Source organism: Arvicola amphibius, chromosome 9 (genome assembly GCF_903992535.2).
Source record: "Arvicola amphibius chromosome 9, mArvAmp1.2, whole genome shotgun sequence".
Classification (NCBI taxonomy): Eukaryota; Metazoa; Chordata; class Mammalia; order Rodentia; family Cricetidae; genus Arvicola; species Arvicola amphibius.
In genome coordinates this window covers 9,159,866-9,180,235 of record NC_052055.2, presented here as the reverse complement: position 1 = coordinate 9,180,235, position 20,370 = coordinate 9,159,866, and the positions used below count along the sequence as shown (strand labels likewise).

The 20,370-nt window shown below is 37.4% G+C and overlaps 1 protein-coding gene across 2 annotated transcripts in view; it reads left to right on the top strand.

Annotated features, from left to right (window-relative positions):
* The window catches only part of Nudcd1 (NudC domain containing 1), a 40,811-nt gene that overhangs the window by 6,975 nt on the left and 13,466 nt on the right, over positions 1-20,370 (top strand). The window contains exons 2-6 of one of the 2 annotated variants that reach the window (XM_038341760.1): positions 3,098-3,252; positions 14,433-14,615; positions 14,883-15,063; positions 17,545-17,727; positions 19,621-19,825. In XM_038341760.1, the coding sequence (XP_038197688.1) occupies positions 3,098-3,252; positions 14,433-14,615; positions 14,883-15,063; positions 17,545-17,727; positions 19,621-19,825 (907 nt within the window). Of the gene's footprint in view, positions 1-3,097; positions 3,253-14,432; positions 14,616-14,882; positions 15,064-17,544; positions 17,728-19,617; positions 19,826-20,370 lie in introns of both variants that reach the window. The other variant, XM_038341759.1, reaches the window with a different exon arrangement.

Below are 20,370 nucleotides of genomic sequence, written 5' to 3'. Positions count from 1 at the left end.
AGGTATTCTGGATGCAGAACTCAGATGAAAGTGGAACAGAGATAGTCTGAAACATTGGATCATCTGGGCCATCTATTCCCATCAGAGATTTTTTTTCAGGGGTTCTTCCTCAGTCAAACCTGATTTTTCTTAATCCAGAGTGAATCAAGAGCCTCTCATTTCCTGTGGAAGTAAAAACAGAACCTCTTTTCCAATGTAACATATAATTTTGAAGTTAAGGTGTTTTAAAAATATATATATTGGTTTAATCTAGCAACTTTCATAATCAGATGTCTCTTAGTAGTTATCATTTGTTTATTAATAGTCAAAAAATTAAAGACAACACAATAACATACAGTATCTAGACTGTATTTTCCAGTTTTACATGGCTTATTATGGTTTTTATTACTCTATTTCCCTTTTAAGGACTTTACTTTAAAACTATATTTTTTAAATCTAAGACGATATATTCTTTTCCTTATCTTTCCCAAGCCTATGCATATTTTTTAAAAACACGGTGTCCCATTTAGAGGCTCTTTTGTCTGAATCTGCCCTTGCTGTGCACCTGTAACCTTTTCTGTCTGCATGAGCAAAAACATGTCTACATGAGCTGCTGTGTAACTTAGGTCATGGCGTGCTGGTACTGTCTCTCCTCCCTCTGTTCCCTGACAGCCTGGTCTTATGGCGGAGGCACGTTTATTGCCCAAACTCTGGGAAGTTTCTAGGTCCATGCCGCCACCGAGTAGTGTGCCAGTGGTTGCTCATAAACACCATGTGTTTGGTAGTAGGGCCTCTTAAAGAGCCACCACATTTTTGCTGCTAGAACTGAGCCAGGAAGCCATCTCTTAAAGGAGCTGTGCCCCTGCTTACTGCCAGCAAACAGAGCCCACTAAAGAAAAGGCAGCTACTGAGAAGCCATACTTGGCTCAGTATGTCTAGAATACTTTTTAAAACTTAGTCAGGTTTTATGTGGAAATTTTGGCTGTGTGTTGGAATGGCATATGTAAGCGAAAGTTTCCTGTCCTGACCACCTAGTCCCAAATTACTGACTCAGAGGCTGAATATGAATTATAAATGATGGGCCAGTAGCTCAGGCTTGTTACTAGCTAGCTCTTACTTAAATTAACCCATATTTCTATTTATGCTTTGCCACATGGCTAATGGCTTGTTACCTCATTTTCTACACGTTCCATTTGCTTGGCAGCTGGCTGGCGTCTCCTGACTCTGCCCTCTCCCAGCATTCTCCTACTCTGGCTCTCCTGTCTAACCTTATTCTGTTCACCTGCTGGCTAGTCAGCTTGTTTATTAAACCAGTCATAGTGAAAAATCTTCACAGCATATAAAGCTATTATTCTACAGCAGCCAATTCTTTTTTTAATATCCTTGTGGTATTTGTATTCCTTATATAATGGTTTAATTATATAAAATTTGTTATAGAACATTTGATTATTTGACTAGTGCCCCTTTGCTTTGTTTGGGGTGGGGTTATCATCATCATCATCATCATCATCATCATCATTATTTGGGACACTATCACTGCATAGCTTTAGCTAGCTTGGAAAGTGTTGGCCTCTAAATCACAGGAATCCATGTGCCTCTGCTTCCCGAGTGCTGGTATTAAAGTGTGCACCTGGCCCATTATCCTTTTACTCACCAGATCCTAAGTTCTTAGAAGGTAGAGTATGTTCTCTGTGTGTCACTGGTGTCATTGGTGCTTATTAAAGGACTTGCTAAATAAATAAGTGAATAAATATGTAAGCTAGGACTCAGTGCAGGCATTGAAGATAGGAAAACTGAGGCTGGAGAGATGGCGCTGCAGGTAAGAACTTGTTTTGTTTTTGCAGAGGGTTCAGTGTCCAGGACCTAAATGGTGACTCATAAGCATCTGTAAAGGATTGGATGCTTTTTCTGACCCCACAGGCACCAGGCATATACATTCCTGCAGACAAACACATATAAAACCAAACAGAAAAGTAAAAGAAAGTGGTACGATATCCTGGGTGGTTTTGATTGTCACCTTGACACAAGTAAGAGTTATGCAGAAGAGGGAGTCTCAGTTGAGGTATTGCCTCGATCAGACTGGCCTTTGGTCCTGTGTGTGAGAAATTGTCTTTATTGTTGATTGATGTAGGAAGGTCCAGCCCACCATAGACAGTGCCACCTCTGGGCAGATGGTATACAGGGTGAGTATAAGAAAGCTGGCTGAGCACAAGTTAGAGGAAATCAGCCAGTAAGCAGCAACAGTTCTTCCTGATCTCTACGTCAGTTCCTGCTTGAGTTCCTGCCCTGACTTCCCTGTGAGGAACTGTGACATGACGTCAAAGCTGGAATTAACTGCTTCCTCTCTGAGGTTGCTTTTGGTCATGGTGTTTACCACCAGCAACAGAAAGCAAACCAAAACAGTGGGCAAAGAAGAAAATAGTTGCAATTAGAATAGAGTTAAAGTAAATTTTATATAAAGGGAACATTTAGGTTTAGCATAGTTTTCTTAGTATTTCTTGTTACAGCAGAAATTAGTTGTAGGACATGAGTAGTCTTGAGCTGCAAGAGTTCTTACCTGCACAGAATCACAGGAGTGTGGGGGAGAAACTGTATTTGGCCAATTCAAAATTAGGAAAACAGCTAATGTTTTAGTTCAGAGAGCCCTGTTCTATACATAGAAAACCTGTGTATGTAGAAACTGTGATACTGTTTTATTCTTTTTATTCTCTGTAATTGAGAAAGATAGACTGTGGTGGTGAAGTCACTATTTGTGTTTACACATAGTTTTCTAGTTGTAAAATCAGATAGTACAGTTTATCTGTATCTCTTTTTGTGTGATAAAGATGAACAATACACTGGGGTAAGAATTTATAAGCCAGGCTTGTTTGCTCTTAGATTAGAAGTCCTTTGTTTTTAGAATTTCTATTCTTGTAATTCAAAATTGTAGAGGTCCATTAAGGAAGAGGATTGTACTATGAAAGTCCTGCATGTTCTAGCCTCTGTAGCTGGCACTGCCTGATTTCTGTGACCTGTAGGCATTCTCCACAAAGGAATGATCTGACGTGTGTTTTGATGATTGTGTTCATAGCTATATATATGTAAACATATGTGTTTATTTACTTATATTGTCTTTCAGCTGTAGCAGAAGTAAAACTTCGGGATGACCAGTATACACTGGAGCACATGCATGCTTTTGGAATGTATAATTATCTGCACTGTGATGCCTGGTATCAAGACAGTGTCTACTACATTGATAACCTTGGGAGAATCATGAACTTAACAGTGATGCTGGTAAGAAAATCATGCAGAGTGTAAAGACAGAGCTTATCCTGTTGTGTTTGCTCCTTATAATCTCTTTGAGTTTGATACCCTACAGTCAAGGTGCACATTCCTCTGGAATGTGGAAACATGTCATCAAGCTGTAACGCTCCTTTCTGCTTATGTCAATTGGAGCTTTTACTCTTGTTCTTGTTTTTATAACCCCTCCACCCAGCCATTTCCACCTATGTGTTGTACATCCTCAGTATAATGAGGGATTTCCTCTTTCCTCTTAGTTAGTGTTTAAATTTTGTAATTTAAACTATATTAACATTTATGTTTTGTTGTTTGAGTTGATTCTTTTAGCATTATGAAGTAGTCCTTTTTTTCTCTAGGTCTTGGGAATAATTTTCTTTACCTTGAAATCTCTTTGGTTTGATATTAATAGAGTCACAACTGACTTCAAAACTAAAATTCTGGCTAGGGAGAAATCTCAGTCAGTAAAGTACTTGACTCTTGTGAATCTGAGTTCCATATCTAGAGCCTGTGTCAAAAGTCCTGGTGTGATGACACTCACAGGTACACACACGGTGTTCTTTTTCTTTTCTCTTTTTACTTATTAGTGTTCTTACTTTCAAAGGGTTAAAGTTAAAAGTGCATCTCTTATAAGTAGCTTGTAGTTAATTTTGATAAGGGTTTGTCAACCTTACTGTTTTTTCTCAAAAACCCAACTGTATGCTTTACTAATTCTTTGTATTTGTTGTTGTTAGTTATGTTTTTTGGTTTTCTGGTTGTTTCTGTTTTACTGATTTCAGCCCTGAGTTTGATTATTTCCTGCTGTCTACTTTTGGGTGTGATTTATTTTTGTTGTTATTGAATTCTCAAGTGTACTGTTAAGTTATTACTATGAGATTTCTGTTTTTTTTTTTTAATGTAGGCACTTATTGCTATGGATTTGCCTCTTAGAACCACCTTCATTGTGTTTTGTAAATCTCAATATGTTATGTATTCACTTATCCAAGTTAACAAAATTAGAAATGAACAGAGGAGTATAGCAACAGATACCTAGGGAATTGGAGAACCCTAAGGACACACCTTAAAAACCTGTACTCCACCAAATTGGAAAATCTAAAAGAAATGGCTAATTCTCTCAATACATACCTACCACTCGCCAAAGTTAAATCAAGACCAGGTGAGCAATTTAAACAGACCTATAACCCCTTGTGAAATAGAAGCAGTTATTAAAAGCTCCCAACCAAAGACAGCCTCAGACTAAATGGTTTTAGCACAGACTTTCTAAGAAGAATTGATGCCAATACTCCTCAAATCATTTCACAACATGGAAACAGAAGGAGCATTGCCCAATTCATTTAAGAGGCCAGTCACCCTGATACTCAAACCACAAAGACCCAAAGAAGAAAAATAATTACAGACCAGTTTTCCTTGTGAACACAGATACAAAAATACTCAATAAAGTACTTGCAAACTGAATCCAAGAACATCAAAAAGATCGTTCATAACTCAGTAGGCTTCATCCCAGAAGTACAGGGATGGTTCAACATACAGAAACTGATAAATGTAATCCACCAGATAAAGAAACTGAAAGACAAAAAACACATAATCATCATTAGATGAAGAAAAGACCTTTGACAAAATCTAACACCTCTTCATGATAAAAGTCCTGGAGAGATTATGGATACCAGGGATATGCCTTAACATAATAAAGGCAGTTTACAGCAAGCCCATAGCCAACATAAACTTGAATGGAGAGAAGCAAAGAAGCAATTCCACTAAAATCAAGGACAAGGTAAGGTTGTCTACACTCTATACAAATTTGGTATAATACTTGAAGTTCTAGCTAGAACAATAAGAAAATTGAAGGGGATCAAGGAGATAGAAAAAAGAAGAGGCAAAATACCTTTATTTGCAGATGATGCTAAAGTATATATAAATGACCCTAAAAATTCCACCAGGAAACCCCTCTAGGTGATATACACTTTCAGCAAGGTGACTGTATACATAATTAACTCACAAAAATCAGTAACCTTCCTAAGTACAAATAACAAGCAGTCTGAGAAAGAAATAAAAGAAACAGCACCTTTCACAAGAGCCTCAAATAATATAAACTATCTTGGGGTAACTCTAATGAAGCAAATCAAAGACTTGTATGATAAAAATTGCAAGTCTTTGAAGAAAGAAATAGGAGATGATATCAGAAGATGGAAAGATCTCCCATGATCATGGATCAATAGGATTAATATAATAAAAATGGCCATCCTACCAAAGCAATTTAAAGATTCAGTACAGTCCACATCAGAATTTCAGCACTATTCTTCACGGATCTTGGAAGGACAATTTTCAGCTTCATAGGAAACACACACACACACACACACACACACACACACACACAAACAAACAAAAAACAAAAAACCAGGAGAGCTAAAAAACAATCCTGAATAACAAAAGAAATGCAAGAGGTATCGCCACCCCTTATTTCAAGTTTTACTGCAGTGTTATAGTAATAAACACAGCATGGTACTGGCACAAAAAGAGACATTATCAATGGAATTGACTTGAAGACCTAGACATAAATTCACACACATATGAACACTTGATTTTTGATACAGAAGTCAGGATACACACTGGAATAAGGGCATCCATCATCTTCAACAAATGGTGCTAGTCAAACTGGACGGCTGCATGTAGAAGAATCCAAATGGATCAAAGACTTCAACATAAACGCACATACATTGAATTTTATAGAATTAAAAGTGGAGAAATAGCCTTGGACTCAATAGGACAGGAAAAGACTTTCTGAACAGAACTCCATCAGCATAGGCACTCAGATCAACAGTTAATATATGGGACCTCATGAATCTGAAAATCCTCTGCTCTGTAAAGGACACTGTCCTTTGGAATAAAGCAGCAGCATATAGAATGGGAAAAGATGTTTACCAGCTACACACCTGATAGAGGATTGGGTAGTTTTATGTCAAGTTGACACAAGCTAAAATCGTCAGAGAGGAGGGAACCTCAATTAAGAAAATGCCTCTGTAGGATCGCGCTGTAGGCAAGCATGTAGAGCATTTTCTTAATTAGTGATTGATGGGGGTTGGTTTCGCCCATTCTGGGAAGTGCCATCCCTGGCTGGTGGACCTGGGTTCTATAAGAAATCAGACTGAGCAAACCAGTAAGCAACACTCCTTTTTGGCCTCTTCATCAGCTCCTGCCTCCAGGTTCCTACCCTGCTTGAATTCCTGTCCTGATTTCCTTTGATGATAAACTGTGATGTGGAAGCATAAACCAAATAAACCCTTTCCTCCCCCAGTTAAGGTGTTTCATCACAGCAATAGTAACCCTGACTAGGGCAAGGGCTAATAATCAAAATCTATAAAGATCTGAAGAAAACACATAACCCAATTGAAAATGGGATATGGATCTAAATAGAATTGTCAAAAGTAGAAACTCAAATGGCTGAGAAACACTTAAAGAATGTTCAACATCCTTCATCATCAAGAAAATACGAATGAAAACTACTTTGAGATTTTCTTACACCGATCAGAATGACCAATACCATATTCATTGCTGCTCTATTCATAATAGCCATAAATTGAAAATAATCTAGATGTCTGTCAGCAGAATGGATAAAGGAAATGTGATACATTTACAAAATGGAGTATTATTCAGCTGTTTAAAAATGAAATAAGTAGTTTTGCAGGTAAATGGATGGAATTAGAAAAAAATCATCTTGAGTGAGGTATCCCACACTGAAAAAGACAAATGTAGTCTGTGTTTTCTTTCATTTGGTAGTAGCTGTGAAATCAATTATACCCAATTTACAATGCATAGAAGCACAGAAGTTAGCTATAGAGTAATAAATTAGGAGGGACAGATAGATGTTGTTAGGTACAAGACATAGAGCATATTAGTAACTTATTTTTACTTTTTAAATTAACTTAAAAAGTAATAGATTGCCATATATTTGTGTTGTTTTGGCTGATTCTCCCTCCTCCTTTACTCCCCCCTTCCTCTCTGTCCCCCTTGCCTGCTGTAACCTTTCACCTTTGGATTGTCTTCTCCACTCTCCACTCCGTTAAAGCCTCTTTTTTTGGCCCTATTCACTTGGGCTTTTTTCTAGTTTCCTGCCTTTACCCATATTTACTTCCATCTGGAAACACATGTTTAACACTTGGAGTCTAGGATCTGTTTATGTGTGCCTGCATCTTTTTATACAGTATTTTCTGGTTCTATCCATAATTTCATAAGTATCATTGTATATATGTTCCACATTTTCATTATCCATTCATCTAGCTTGACTCCATTTCCTTGCTGATGTGACTAGAACAGTATTAGCAATGGATATGCAGGTGTCTCTGGGTTTTGTGTATACGTCCAGAAATGGTGTACCTGGCTCACATTAGTCCTAAGGCTTGTGTTTTGAGAAGCCCCTGCACTGGTTTCCATAGTAGCCACACTACCTCCAACAGTGGATACGGATCCTCCCTCCTTTATTTTTCCCAGGATGACTCCAGGGGCAGCTCTGTGTGTTTTCATCTGCTCCATATGGTTGGTTGGCTATTTATCTATCTATCTATCTGTCTGTCTGTCTGTCTGTCTGTCTGTCTATCTATCTATCTATCTATTTATTTATTCGTAGAAGTTCCTGTCCAAATTGGGCATACAGAATAGCAATCAGTCTAGAATATGATTTTATTCTTATGTAAATCTTAATGGATCATTCCACAGAAGGTACTTTTTGAATCCCAGGTATAGTGGTCATTCCTTTAATTCTGGCCTATGGATCTGCTGGCAGGGAAACTTACCTGGTAAAAACCACAGGCCTGCATGATCCACAGGTGACATTGTGTTTCTGAAATAACCACTTGCACTCTATATACATTTCTAACTCTCGTCAAACGATTTCTTAGGGTTTTTATGTGATTGTCACTAGAGTGTTTGATATTGACTTGAATTAGTAAGGTAAGAGCGAACCTCGTTAGCACACGTGAAGGAAGAAGAGTGGGTGGCTAAGGTGGATGCTCTGATTCCCATGTAAATAGCCGATCAGACTGCCTCTTTTGGTCTTTGTCCTCTGAGTAGTGTCTCTGAGCTCCTTGTATTATGTGCTGAGGATCAATTTGGCCTACTTTAGACATGCAGATATGCTACCATTATTCATCAGGGAAATCATATTTCTTTGTTCATTTTTCTCTCAAAATTTTTAGTAAAGTAGAAATAGCTTGCTATAAGGGGAATATTTTCAATAAAACATAGTGTTCTTGAAGGGGAAAGCTCCATTAGCACTCCATAAAAGGCTCATTTCTCACCCCTTTTATTCTGTTTTACTAATTTTTCACCATTTAGTATTTTTTTTAAAAAAACAACATGAATACACATTCTTAGTTATGTTTAGTTTTTGAGATAAATTAATTTCATGAGTAAAGAAATATTTTCTTCAAACATGATTGAATGTTTCTATATGATTAGTTAAAAATAAATTGCTAGCATGCCAAAGTGAAGGACAGCAGTGAGATGCGCAATGGTACACGGGAGCAAATGGCAGATGCTAGGGATGCTTGTTGATGTCACCTCCACAGAGATTTGAAGGGTGGAGTAGAGTTTGCCTCACAGGAGCTGGGCATGACGGCGCACACCTTATTCCCATTCCTCAGGACATGGAAATGGGAGAACCAGAAGTTGGACTCAAACTGAGCTACCTAAACAAAACTGTCTCTAATGGGGAAAGAAAGAAAAGAACTTGCCCTTTACATCAGGGTGATGGGCATTCTGGCAGCATAGAAACACACTTGACAAAGTTAAGGCATGGTGACTCCCTATAGGCACTGTGTTGAACTGGGAGGGGTGGGTGGACAGGGTCTCAGTTAGAGCCACGAGCGTGGTTGTTATCAGTTGTCTTGCTGATGACCAGGACTTGCAGTACCATGTCCAGCTTAAATACTTTATTGGAAATCTGAGGTAAAACTTATTTTCCCTGGAAATCAACAGAACCACTGTGGGTTGGTCCAAGTATTTTTCTCTGTTGGAAACTACCCCAGGAAACAAGTTACTGTAATTATACCCAAACAGATTATTTGATGTGTAATTGGGGCAAATAGCAATACTTCTGAAATTCATTTTTTCTTACCTAATTTCTCTTCTTTATGGGCAACTTAGAGAAAGTGGTTATACTTTTTTTTTAGTTTAGTTATTGTTTTTTCTCTTTTCTGTAATATTCCTCTGTTTACCCCATCAAGTTTTAAAAAGATGCTGTTACTCTAATGTATATGTTGTATTATAAAAAGCCAGGTTTCGGGGGTTTTTGTTTTGTTTTATTTGCTCTGTTTTCTTCTCCATCAATTCAGCTTTTTTCTTTGATTTTCCAATTCCACTTCACTTGAGAATAATGCATAGTACTTAGCTAACATAAGAACTAATTTCAGAATCCCATTTTCAAAGACTGAATCAGAGTGTTATGGCTGACAGTGGTCTGGAAATTTAGAATTTTATCCAGCACAGTAGGCGATTTTCCCAGGGCCCTAGTGGTGATGAAGTCTTGCTGCCCGGTGCTGGCCAGTGGAATAGTATGCTTAGTATTTTTTTCTCCTAAGCAACAAAATAAATCAGCACATTCTTTGAACTGCTCTGTTGAGAGCATGTGAAGAATGCAGACCACTAATTAGAGACCAGCCTTTCCTTGTTAAGTCTGCAAAAGGACACTTTGTGAAAATGAAAGAGCCTTCCCTACCTGTGAGAGCCAGCAGATGGCAGCAAATCAGTGTAGCTGTAAGGTCTTCCACGCCAAGCAAGTTTCACTGTAGGCTTGCAGTATTTAAGCTTCTAGGAATGTCAATGAGGAGAAAGTGTGCTTAGGGTGTAGAAAAAGCCTTGGGGGGCTACTGCTACTGCTCAATTTACTGAAACTTGCTGCTTCTCAATATTTAGAATATTTCTGTCATAACAGACTTCTGTTTACTTGGCAAGCTTTCTTGTTTTCTCCAGTAACAAGAACGTCATTTTCTGTGGTGACTTTAAAGTGTGGATAATAGCTCTTGGATTTCATGTAATGTGTGACTATGCCATAGAGACACAAGTTATAATTACCTTGTAGCCCAGATCCTTGGGTGCCAGCAGGCTGCTTCGAGTCCTGAAGCGTGCCTTGTTTATTAACTTTACTATATTAATTCCACCTACCCAAGAGCATGGGAGATCTTTTCATTTTCTGCTGTCTTCTTCAATTTCTTTCTTCAAAGATTTAAAGTTTTTGTCATACAGGTCTTCCACTTGTTTGCTTAGAGTTACTCCAAAATATTTTATGTATTTGTGTCTATTGTGAAGGGTGATTTTTCTCAGCCCATTTATCATCTGTATAAAGGAAGACTACTAATTTTTTGAGTTAATCTTGTATCCTGCTACATTACCGAAGGTGTTTATGAGTTATAGAAGTTTCTTGGTAGAATTTTTGGAGTCACTTTTGTAAACTATCATATCATCAGCAAATAGTGAGATTTTGACTTCTTTTTCAATTTGTATCCCCTTGATCTCCTTTTGTTGTCCTATTGCTCTGCCTGGAACCTCAAGTACTATACTAAACAGCTATAGGGAGAGTGGACAACCTTGTCTTGCTCCTCATTTCAGTGGGATCACTTTGAGTTTCTCTCCATTTAGCTTGATGTGTGTTGGCTTGCTGTATATTGCCTTTATTGTGTTTAGGTATGTTCCTTGTATCCCTGCTCTCTCCAAGACCTTTGTCAGGAAGGGATGCCATATTTTGTTGAAGGCTTTTCCAGAATCTAATGAGATCATGTGGGTTTTTTTTTCCAGTTTGTTTATATGGTGGATTACATTGACAGATTTTCTTATATTGAACTATCCCTGCTCTCTGGGATGAAACCTGCTTGGTCATGGTAGATGATTTTTCTGATGAATTCTTGGATTTGGTTTGCCAGTATTTTATTGAGTATTTTTGCATCAATGTTCACAAGTAAGAGTGGTCTGTAATTTTCTTTCTTAGGTAATGTCTTTGTGTGCTTTGGGTATCAGGGTAATTGTAGGCTCATAAAAAGAGTTTGGCACTGTTCCTTTTGTTTCTATTGTGTGGGACAATTTGGTGTTGGTTCTTGAAAATCTTGTAGACTTCTGCACTGAGACAATCTGGTGCTGGGCTTTTTTTGGTTGGGAGACTTTTGATGACTGTTTCTATTTCTTTAGTGGTTATAGGTATATTTAATCTGCTTATCTGGTATTAATTTAATTTTGGTAAGTGATATTTATCCAGAAAATTTCCATTTCCTTTAAGTTTTCCAATTTTGTAGAGTACGGGTTTTCAAAGTATAATCTGTAAAGCAAAGGACACGGTCAACAAGACAAAATGGTAGTCTACAGAATGGGAAAAGCTCATCACCAACCCCACATTGGATAGAGGTCTGATCTCCAAAATATACAAAGAACTCAAGAAATTAGTCATCAAAAGAACAAATAATCCAATAAAACAATGGAGTACAGACCTAAACAGAGAACTCTCAACACAGGAATCTAAAACAGCTGAAAGACACTTAAGGAAATGCTCAACATCCTTAGCCATCAGAAAAATGCAAATCAAAACAACTCTGAGATCACTTTTACACCTGTCAGAATGGCCAGGACCAAAAACACTAATGACAACTTATGCTGGAGAGGTTGTGGGGTAAAGGGAACACTTCTGCATTGCTGGTGGGAGTTCAAACTGGTGCAGCCCCTTTAAATATCAGTGTGGTGATTTCTCAGAAAATTAGGAAACAACCTTCCTCAAAACTCAGTAATACCACTTTTGGGTATATATCCAAAGGATGCTCAATCATACCGCAAGGACATGTGTTCAGCTATGTTCATAGCACCATTATTTGTAATAACTAGAACCTGGAAACAACCTAAATGCCCTTCAACTGAAGAATGGGTAAGGAAAGCGTGGTACATTTACACAATGGAGTACTACACAGCAGAAAAAAAATGACATCTTGAAATTTGCAGGCAAATGGATGGATCTAGAAAACATCATATTGAGTGAGGTAACTCAGACCTAGAAAGACAAATTGCATTCACTCACAAGTGGCTTTTAGACATAAAACAAAGAAAAAAACAGCCTAAAAATTCACAATCTCAGACAATTTAGACAACCATGAGGACCCTAAGAGACATATGTGGATGTTGGGAAGTAGAAAAAGTTAAGACCTCCTGAGTAAATTAGAAGTGTGGGGATCATGGGAGAGAGTAGAAGGGGATGGAGGAGGAAGGAAGGGAAGCAGAGAAAAAATATATAGCTCAATAAAAACAATAAAAGAAAAAATAGAAAAGGAAAAAGTTTAAGAAATGAAGTTAATATTTCACAATGGTTGATGTTAATCCCATTGTAACAGCACTGCTGGGTGGCATCCCTCCCAAGTTCTGCTTGAACATGTTTTTAACCTCCAGTTTCCCTATGTTAGTGTAAGTATTAAAAAACAAAAACAAAATATTTCATTTATTCAAAGCTTTTCTGTTTCCAGCTGTAACTACAAGGACTCCAAAATCTAATTTAGATAAATATATGCAATATAAATGCTATTGACTATTCCATTATAATGTCATCCGCCTATAATATATGAACATTATGACTTATTATGCTTATGGCATAGGAGCCAATATAGCCAAATGTTTACAGACGGTGGCTGTACTGCACTGTGTATAATGCATTTCAGTACTGATATAATACATAATCTTGATATAATCCTGTTTTACATTGTCAGTATTCAGATTTGATGATTCTAAAAGCAATTGTTGTTTGCTATGCTTGCTATTTTATATTTCTTATTTAATTTGACATTACAAAATATAATAATGTGAATAAAAAATAAAAGATAATTTCATAGATGACTAAAGTGGTTGGTTTTTTCAAAATCTTATAGTTAAAAAGTATAGATTAAAACAATTACAGAATCACAAGAATAAAATGCATTAATCAAGGATCACTTTCCTCTGTAGGAAACTCTGACAATTAAACATTTTTTAAATGTGCAATTGAATATAGAAATATAGTGATTTATGAGCATTTATTTCCTAAATGGTAAATTTTGAATATATTTTTTTCATGAAACATTTTGGTGATTTTTCTTATCATAGCTCTATATTGTAAAGGCAGATAACAACGGAAAATTTGTTAACAGAAATGTAAGTTTGCATTATCTAAATTTAATACTTACCCTTGCCTTCAGACAGGGCTTCCCTGTATAGCCCTGTCTGTCCTGGAACTCGTTCTGTTTACCAGGCTAGCCTCACTCACAGAGATCCAACTGCTTCTGCCTTCTGAGTTCCGGAATTAAAGGCACATTTGTTTTTCAGGATTTTTGAGGAAGTTCATTTTTGTTTAATAACACCTTTTTTTTTTTTTTTTTTTTTTTTTTTGCTATAGAACCTGTGGGTCATGACCCATTTGGAAGTCACAGTCCTTTCACAGGGGACGCCTAAGACCATTAAAAAGAAACACAGATACTTACATTGTGATTATAACAGCAGCAAAATTATAGCTATGAAGTAGCAACAAAAATTATTTTATGGTTGGGGGTCAGCACCATGTGATTAACTGTATTTAAAGGTCGCAGCAATACAAAGGCTGGAAATCACTGGTGTAGAATATTATCCACATAGGCATTTGAAATACAATGTGGTATGTCTAGTTAGAAAATTAACACTAGTGATCATTAGCTCTAAAGCTAAGAAAAAGAAATGAGATTACCGTGCTGTACTAGCATCTTTGACATAACAGCTACAGTACCCAGTACTTGGAAAGTAAACAGTGATCATCTCAGTCTCTGTCAGGAATTGCAAAGTGGCAGTCTCCCTGTTGGTTTCCCATGGGAAACTCTATGACAATCACAGGGTTCTGTGATTGTTGGGTTCCTCCTTGTGTGGGTCTTTACTCCCCTATCTGATCATCACCACAGCTTCCGGCTAGCCCCCTTGCAGCGTGTAACCTAAGAAAGGGCAAAGGTGATGATGTAAATTGTTTCGTAATCTCCCAGAGGTTGTACGCCACCTGTCCCATCTACTGTTCTTATTTGTTAAAATCAGTAAAGTTCATACTTGAAGGGAAATTGACGCAACTTTCAAATATGGAAGAATCAGCTGTACTGTAGGTATTTTGCATGTGTACGGATCAGGAAGAGGAAGGGATTTGTTTATAATCCTTGGTTTCGTTTCAGGACACTGCCTTAGGAAAACCTCGAGAGGTGTTTCGACTTCCTACAGATTTGACTGCATATGACAATCGTCTTTGTGCATCTATCCATTTTACATCCCCTACCTGGGTTACCTTGTCAGATGGAACAGGACGATTATACGTCATCGGAACAGGTGACCGTGGAAATAATCCTGACAAATGGGAAGTGAGTTATTTTTGTTCTTTGTAAGACTTGTGTAGAAACCAGAAGGTGTATGCAAACTAGGTGGAGAGCCACTTACTGCCTGTGCTGTGTGTTTTGTGAAGCACCCCTTTCCCGCCAGGATCTAAGTGATTGCTTTTATTTTCCTCCTGTCCATTCCTTTCAAATGTCCTGTTATTTGGTCTTTTTTTTTTCTTTTGTCAAGAGTGCTGATCATATTTCTCTTTTATAAACTATGCATTTAAAATATGTGTAATTTTTCCCCTACAGATTATGTTTAATGAAGAACTTGGGAATCCATTTATTATAATTCACAGTATCTCATTGTTGAAAGCTGAAGAACATTCAGTAGCTATGCTTCTTCTTCGAATAGAGAAGGAAGAATTGGACATGAAAGGAAGTGGTTTCTATGTTTCTCTGGAGTGGGTCACTGTCAGTAAGAAAAACGAAGGTAAAGTAAACAAGATTCCAAACCCCTCTAGTTAGCCTTCCCTTGTGTGGGCTTGAAATGGAAGATTTACTGCTTGCTTCTTGAGCAATGTAATAAACTTTGCTTCTAAAAAGGCTACGATATGCTTCTACAACCAACTATGCAGTTTGTTTAAAAGAATTACATGAATTTTCGAGACCTCAAATTGTAAACAGTAGTTTCTTGTCCCACCTGCCAGTTCCCAAGTGCCCAGCCACTGCTTCCCAAATTCCCACATAGAGGCTTAATAAAAATTATAAGTGCTGGGCCAGTAGCTCAGGCTTGTCACTAACTAGCTCTCACCTTTAAGTTAACCCATACGCCCTATTTACGCTCTGCCACGTGGTGGGACCTTTATTAACATGGCATGTTCATCTCCTGATCCCTCTACATCTGGCTGACAACTCCTCAGACTCTGCCTTTTCTTCTCATTATCCTTAGTTTGGTCACCTTGTCTGTACTTTCTGCCTGATTACTGGTCAGTCACCATTTTATTGAACCAATTTGAGTGACAAATATTTACAGTGTACAAGAGGATTATTCCAGAGCACATATTTATAAAAATATGAAATGTATAAAGGTATATAGTCATCTGAAATGATTTTTTTGTTTGCTCACTGGTTTGTATTCTTTCCTTCTTTATTATATTTTTAAATTATTACATTTTTAAAATTTTTGTGTAATTTATTTTGATCACATTCTTTCCCCTCCCCCAAGTCCTCCCAGATACTCCCTACCCAACATCATGTTCCTTCATTCTTTCTCAAAACACCAAAAGGTCCCAAAACAAAAAAACAAGAAAGCAAAATAAAACAAACAAACAAAAAAAACAAAAAGTGTGTGTGCGTGCGCGCACACACACACACACAAGAAAACCATCCTCTTGGAGTTTTACATTTATATTTTGCGAACCAAAGTATTGGTCAACTACTCTGCCCTGAAGTGTGCTTGTCTACCCAGTGATACTGCATTGGGAAAAGCTGATTTTCATTTTACCAGCAGGTATCTATTGCTAATTACCTCCTCATTAGTAGTGGGACTTTGCATACACTTTGACGTATACTTCTTTGTGCTTTTGTGCTAGAGTTTTATGTGGCATGAACTTGTACAGGTCTGTGCATACTGTCACACTCTCTGAGTTCATAGGTGTATTCGCCCTGTTTTGTCTAGATAACACTGCTTCCTTGAAGTTACCTTCTACCTCTGGCCTTTCCACTTCATCTTCTACATAGATTCCTGTGGTAGTTTGAATGTGATTGGTCCCCATAAGCTCATAGGAAGTGGCACTACTAGGAACTATGGCCTCCTTAGAGTAGGTGTGGCCTTGGAGCAAAAATGTCACTGTGGGGTTGGACTTTGATGTCTCATATACGTTCAAGCCACGGTCAGTGTCTCAGTTTACTTCCTATGGCATTCTGATTAAGATGGAGGCCTCTAAGCTCCTTCTCCAGCATCATGTCCGCCTGCACATTGCCAAGTCCCACCATGATGATAACGGACTAAACCTCTGAACTGTAATCCACCCAGTTAAATGTTTTCTTTGTAAGAAGGGAGTGACACTGTTAGGAGGTGTGGCCTTGTTGCAGGAAGTGTGTCTATGCAGTGTTCAGGGTCCCAGCCAACCGTGTTGCCTGTGGGGTTCTTGGTAGAGAGTAGTTCTTTTATCTGAAGTGTTTGGAGTATGTAGAAAACAATCTGTCTTCATTAGAGAATAAGTTCATTAAAACTTTAAAAATCAGTTAAATTGGTATTTATTGTAAAGGTTTTAAGTTGTTATTTCATTATTAATTATAATAATTGTATAGTTCTATTTTGTATATAAGAATCAATTACTCTGTTAATGTTTTATTTTTAGAAGCCTTCATCAGTAAAGAGAAAAAAAATTCATTCCGCACATTCTCTCTCGCTCTCAGCTAATGTCTCTTTTCAAAAGGTGCCTATTACATGCCTGCGGGGAAAGTAGTTAGTCCCCTTGAAGGTCTAGACTTTGTTCTCCAGACGAAATTGTGCAGGTTGGATGTACTTTACGTATGTGTCATTCACTGGGATTAGCCATCAGGCATGTGTGACTATTGAGCACTGGAAATGTGGAGAAGTAACGGAGGTAGTACATTTTAAAACTTACTTAATTTTAATTAAGCTGCCATTTGCAGCAAGTGGCTGCTGTACTGGACAGTACAATTTAGAGCAAATTTCATCAGACCAGTGTATTAAAGTAGGGATTTATTTGAGGTAGATAAAGTTGTCAGGAGTGTGTGTGTGTGTGTGTGTGTGTGTGTTATGGGAGTCAGTTCTCTTCTTCCACCATGTGGGTCTTGCAGATCAGACTCCTGTGATCAGGCTTGGTGGCAAGAGCCCTTACTCACTGAGCTAGCTGCCTTGGTGGCCATAAGTTGTCAATTTTCTATTCCTAAAAAGGATTTTTTTACATTGTAGCTTTTCATAATACTTCCTTTCCTACAGACAGTAAAAAGTATGAAATTACGAAGCATCATGTTCTCCGTGGAAAGTCGGTGCCACATTACGCTGCTATCGAGCCTGACGGAAATGGTCTAATGCTTGTGTCCTATACGTCCTTCAAGGTTACTTCGGTTGCTCAGGATCTTGGAGAAAGTATGGATGAAGACAGGCCAGAGAAGATCAAAGGTAATTTAACACTCCAGGGGGCGCTCGTGTGTACTTATAAACATATACATGTATGTCTGCTTTGTTATAAGTCCCACTAGGGCACAATAGATTGCTTTCTCTTAATTTTATTTCATGGCCCCATTTTTTTGGAAGATTCTCCCTGAATGATGTGAACTAGTTTATCTTCGTAATTTTGTAATAATATGGTGTTTTAGAAATTGCAGTTGGCTTACTTGATTCTCTGTTTAATAAATAATAAATAATAAATAATAATAATAAATAATAAATAATAAATAGTACTTAATAGATAATAAATAAATAATGCTTATGTTAATAATGGATAAGGCATTACGATAATGCTCTTCTAAAATAAAGTCTAGTATCCATATTATTAACCTTTTTTAAACTGGCAGTTTCTTGACGGTAAGTGGATAAAGGTCATGAGGTCATGCCTTAGAATAAAAACGTTAGCAAGGACTTCTGGAAGAAACTTGTATTTATAAATAAAGGCTATTTTTTGCATATCCCAGAATAGTATATTTAACAGAATTATATAGCATTTGATAATCACATATTCTTTGCATCTGCCTTTTATTCTGAAATGACTAAATTATTTGGAATAAAATTGGGGACTGAAGAGATGACTCAGAAGTTAAGAGCACTTGCTGATCTTGCTGACCTGGGTGTGATACCTAGGCACCCACATGGTGGCTCACAACCACCCTTATCTCCAGTACATACATGTGAGCACTCATACATATTAAATAGAAATAAAGAAAGCTTTAAAATAAAATTGGCCTCAGTATATTTGAGTACTTTTTAAAAAAAGATTAATCCTTGATGGCATATTTAAATATACTATTGTAATTAATGTTAAAAATATGTTCCCAAATTTATGAATATATGAGCCTCTGGATACAGAAAGAGTTGTGCCTTTAGGGCCTTTTCTTCTCTTTCTTCACTTTGTTTCCTCACATACAGTTTTTGTTAGACGTGGACTTCTTCCCAATAAATGCAGTAACCTTATTTCATTGCTAAATTACTAAAGTCTTTACCAAGTCAGTGTTCTTAAAACAAACCTCCGTGCCCTTAGAACTCAATCACTGAGCAGGTGTGAAGGACCAAGAGCCTTGATCACTGGGGATGTCTCCGCCTCCATGCTGCGACCACGGCAAACCAGTCCCAGCAGAGAGCACACTGTGCGTTTATGTCTAGCTGCTGGTTTTCTTGTTGATGCTTGGTGTTACATCTTGTGTTCCCTTGCAATTTATCAATTATTGTTTGTGATATTTTCACAATGATAAAGGAAAAGAGGATATTTAAAATTATATATGTTTGATTGGTTAGCATTCTTAACACTTCTGAGAATAGAAACTGGTTTCATTCTCTATAAACCTCATGAAAATGGTACTTGTGAATTATTTGGTATTATCATAATAATTTTCTTTAGTCTGTTTTCACTAAAACATGTAATTTTACAGGTTCCTCTTAGCCTTATTGTCAGAAGTTATCCGTTATGTGATTAGGTTGAGTAACTGATATGTTCACATTTCAGGGAGACTGGTGTGTGTGTGTGTGTGTGTGTGTGTGTGTGTGTGTGTGGTAAATAAGAGGGAGAAGGGGGGAGGTAAAAAGAGGCAGAAAGTGCAGTAACAAAGTAAGGGGTTGCTGTCAGTAGTATTTATGAGTGCCATCTCTTAATGTATTGGGTGAGCCTGGAAGAGGAAAGTATCATGTGCATTTGTTACAACTCTTTGTGTCAAATTCCTTGAAGTCTGTGTACTTACAATTTGTGTATGTGTGAGAGAATACTCACTAGGAAATACAGTGATTGGCTGGATAGGTTTTCTCTTCGATTTTGTGTGTTACGTCTAATTTTTATTATGTAATGCATTTTCTTTTTCCCAGTAGAACCTCTGTATTACTGGCAGCAAACTGACGATGATTTGACAGTAACAGTAAGGCTTCCAGAAAACTGTGTGAAGGAAGATATTGAAATACGGTTTTTGCCTGATAACATCAGCGTTATGCTGAAGGATGTCCAGGTTTTGGAAGGAAAGCTCTATTCATCTATTGATCATGAAAGCAGTGCATGGACAATTAAAGAGAATGACAGGTATTTTTGTAGTTTTACATTTGAAATTTTAATTTTTATGATTTTACTTTTTAATATTTTCTCTCTACAGTAGTTATGTTAAAGATGAATGTAATAGTTCCATCCATATTGGTGACTTTTTAGATAGATTAAAATGCTGAAACTACATCAAAAAGTGGTAGAGTAAAGATGCTGCTGGACTTCTGTGATTTTTTTCCCCTTTTTTTTTTTTTTTTTTTTTTTTGGTTTTTCGAGACAGGGTTTCTCTGTGGCTTTGGAGCCTGTCCTGGAACTAGCTCTTGTAGACCAGGCTGGTCTCGAACTCACAGAAATCCGCCTGCCTCTGCCTCCCGAGTGCTGGGATTAAAGGCGTGCGCCACCACCGCCCGGCACTGTGCTTTTTCATTATCGGCTGCAGATACACTGACAATAAAAGTTGAAGCTATTTATTTTAATTTGTATCTTAAAGCTTTGTAATGAAATAATATAATCCCATTCTTTAAAATTTATTTGAAGTGTATAAAAGGTAATACGGTGAGACATTTCCCTCAACCAGTCCTGCCAGT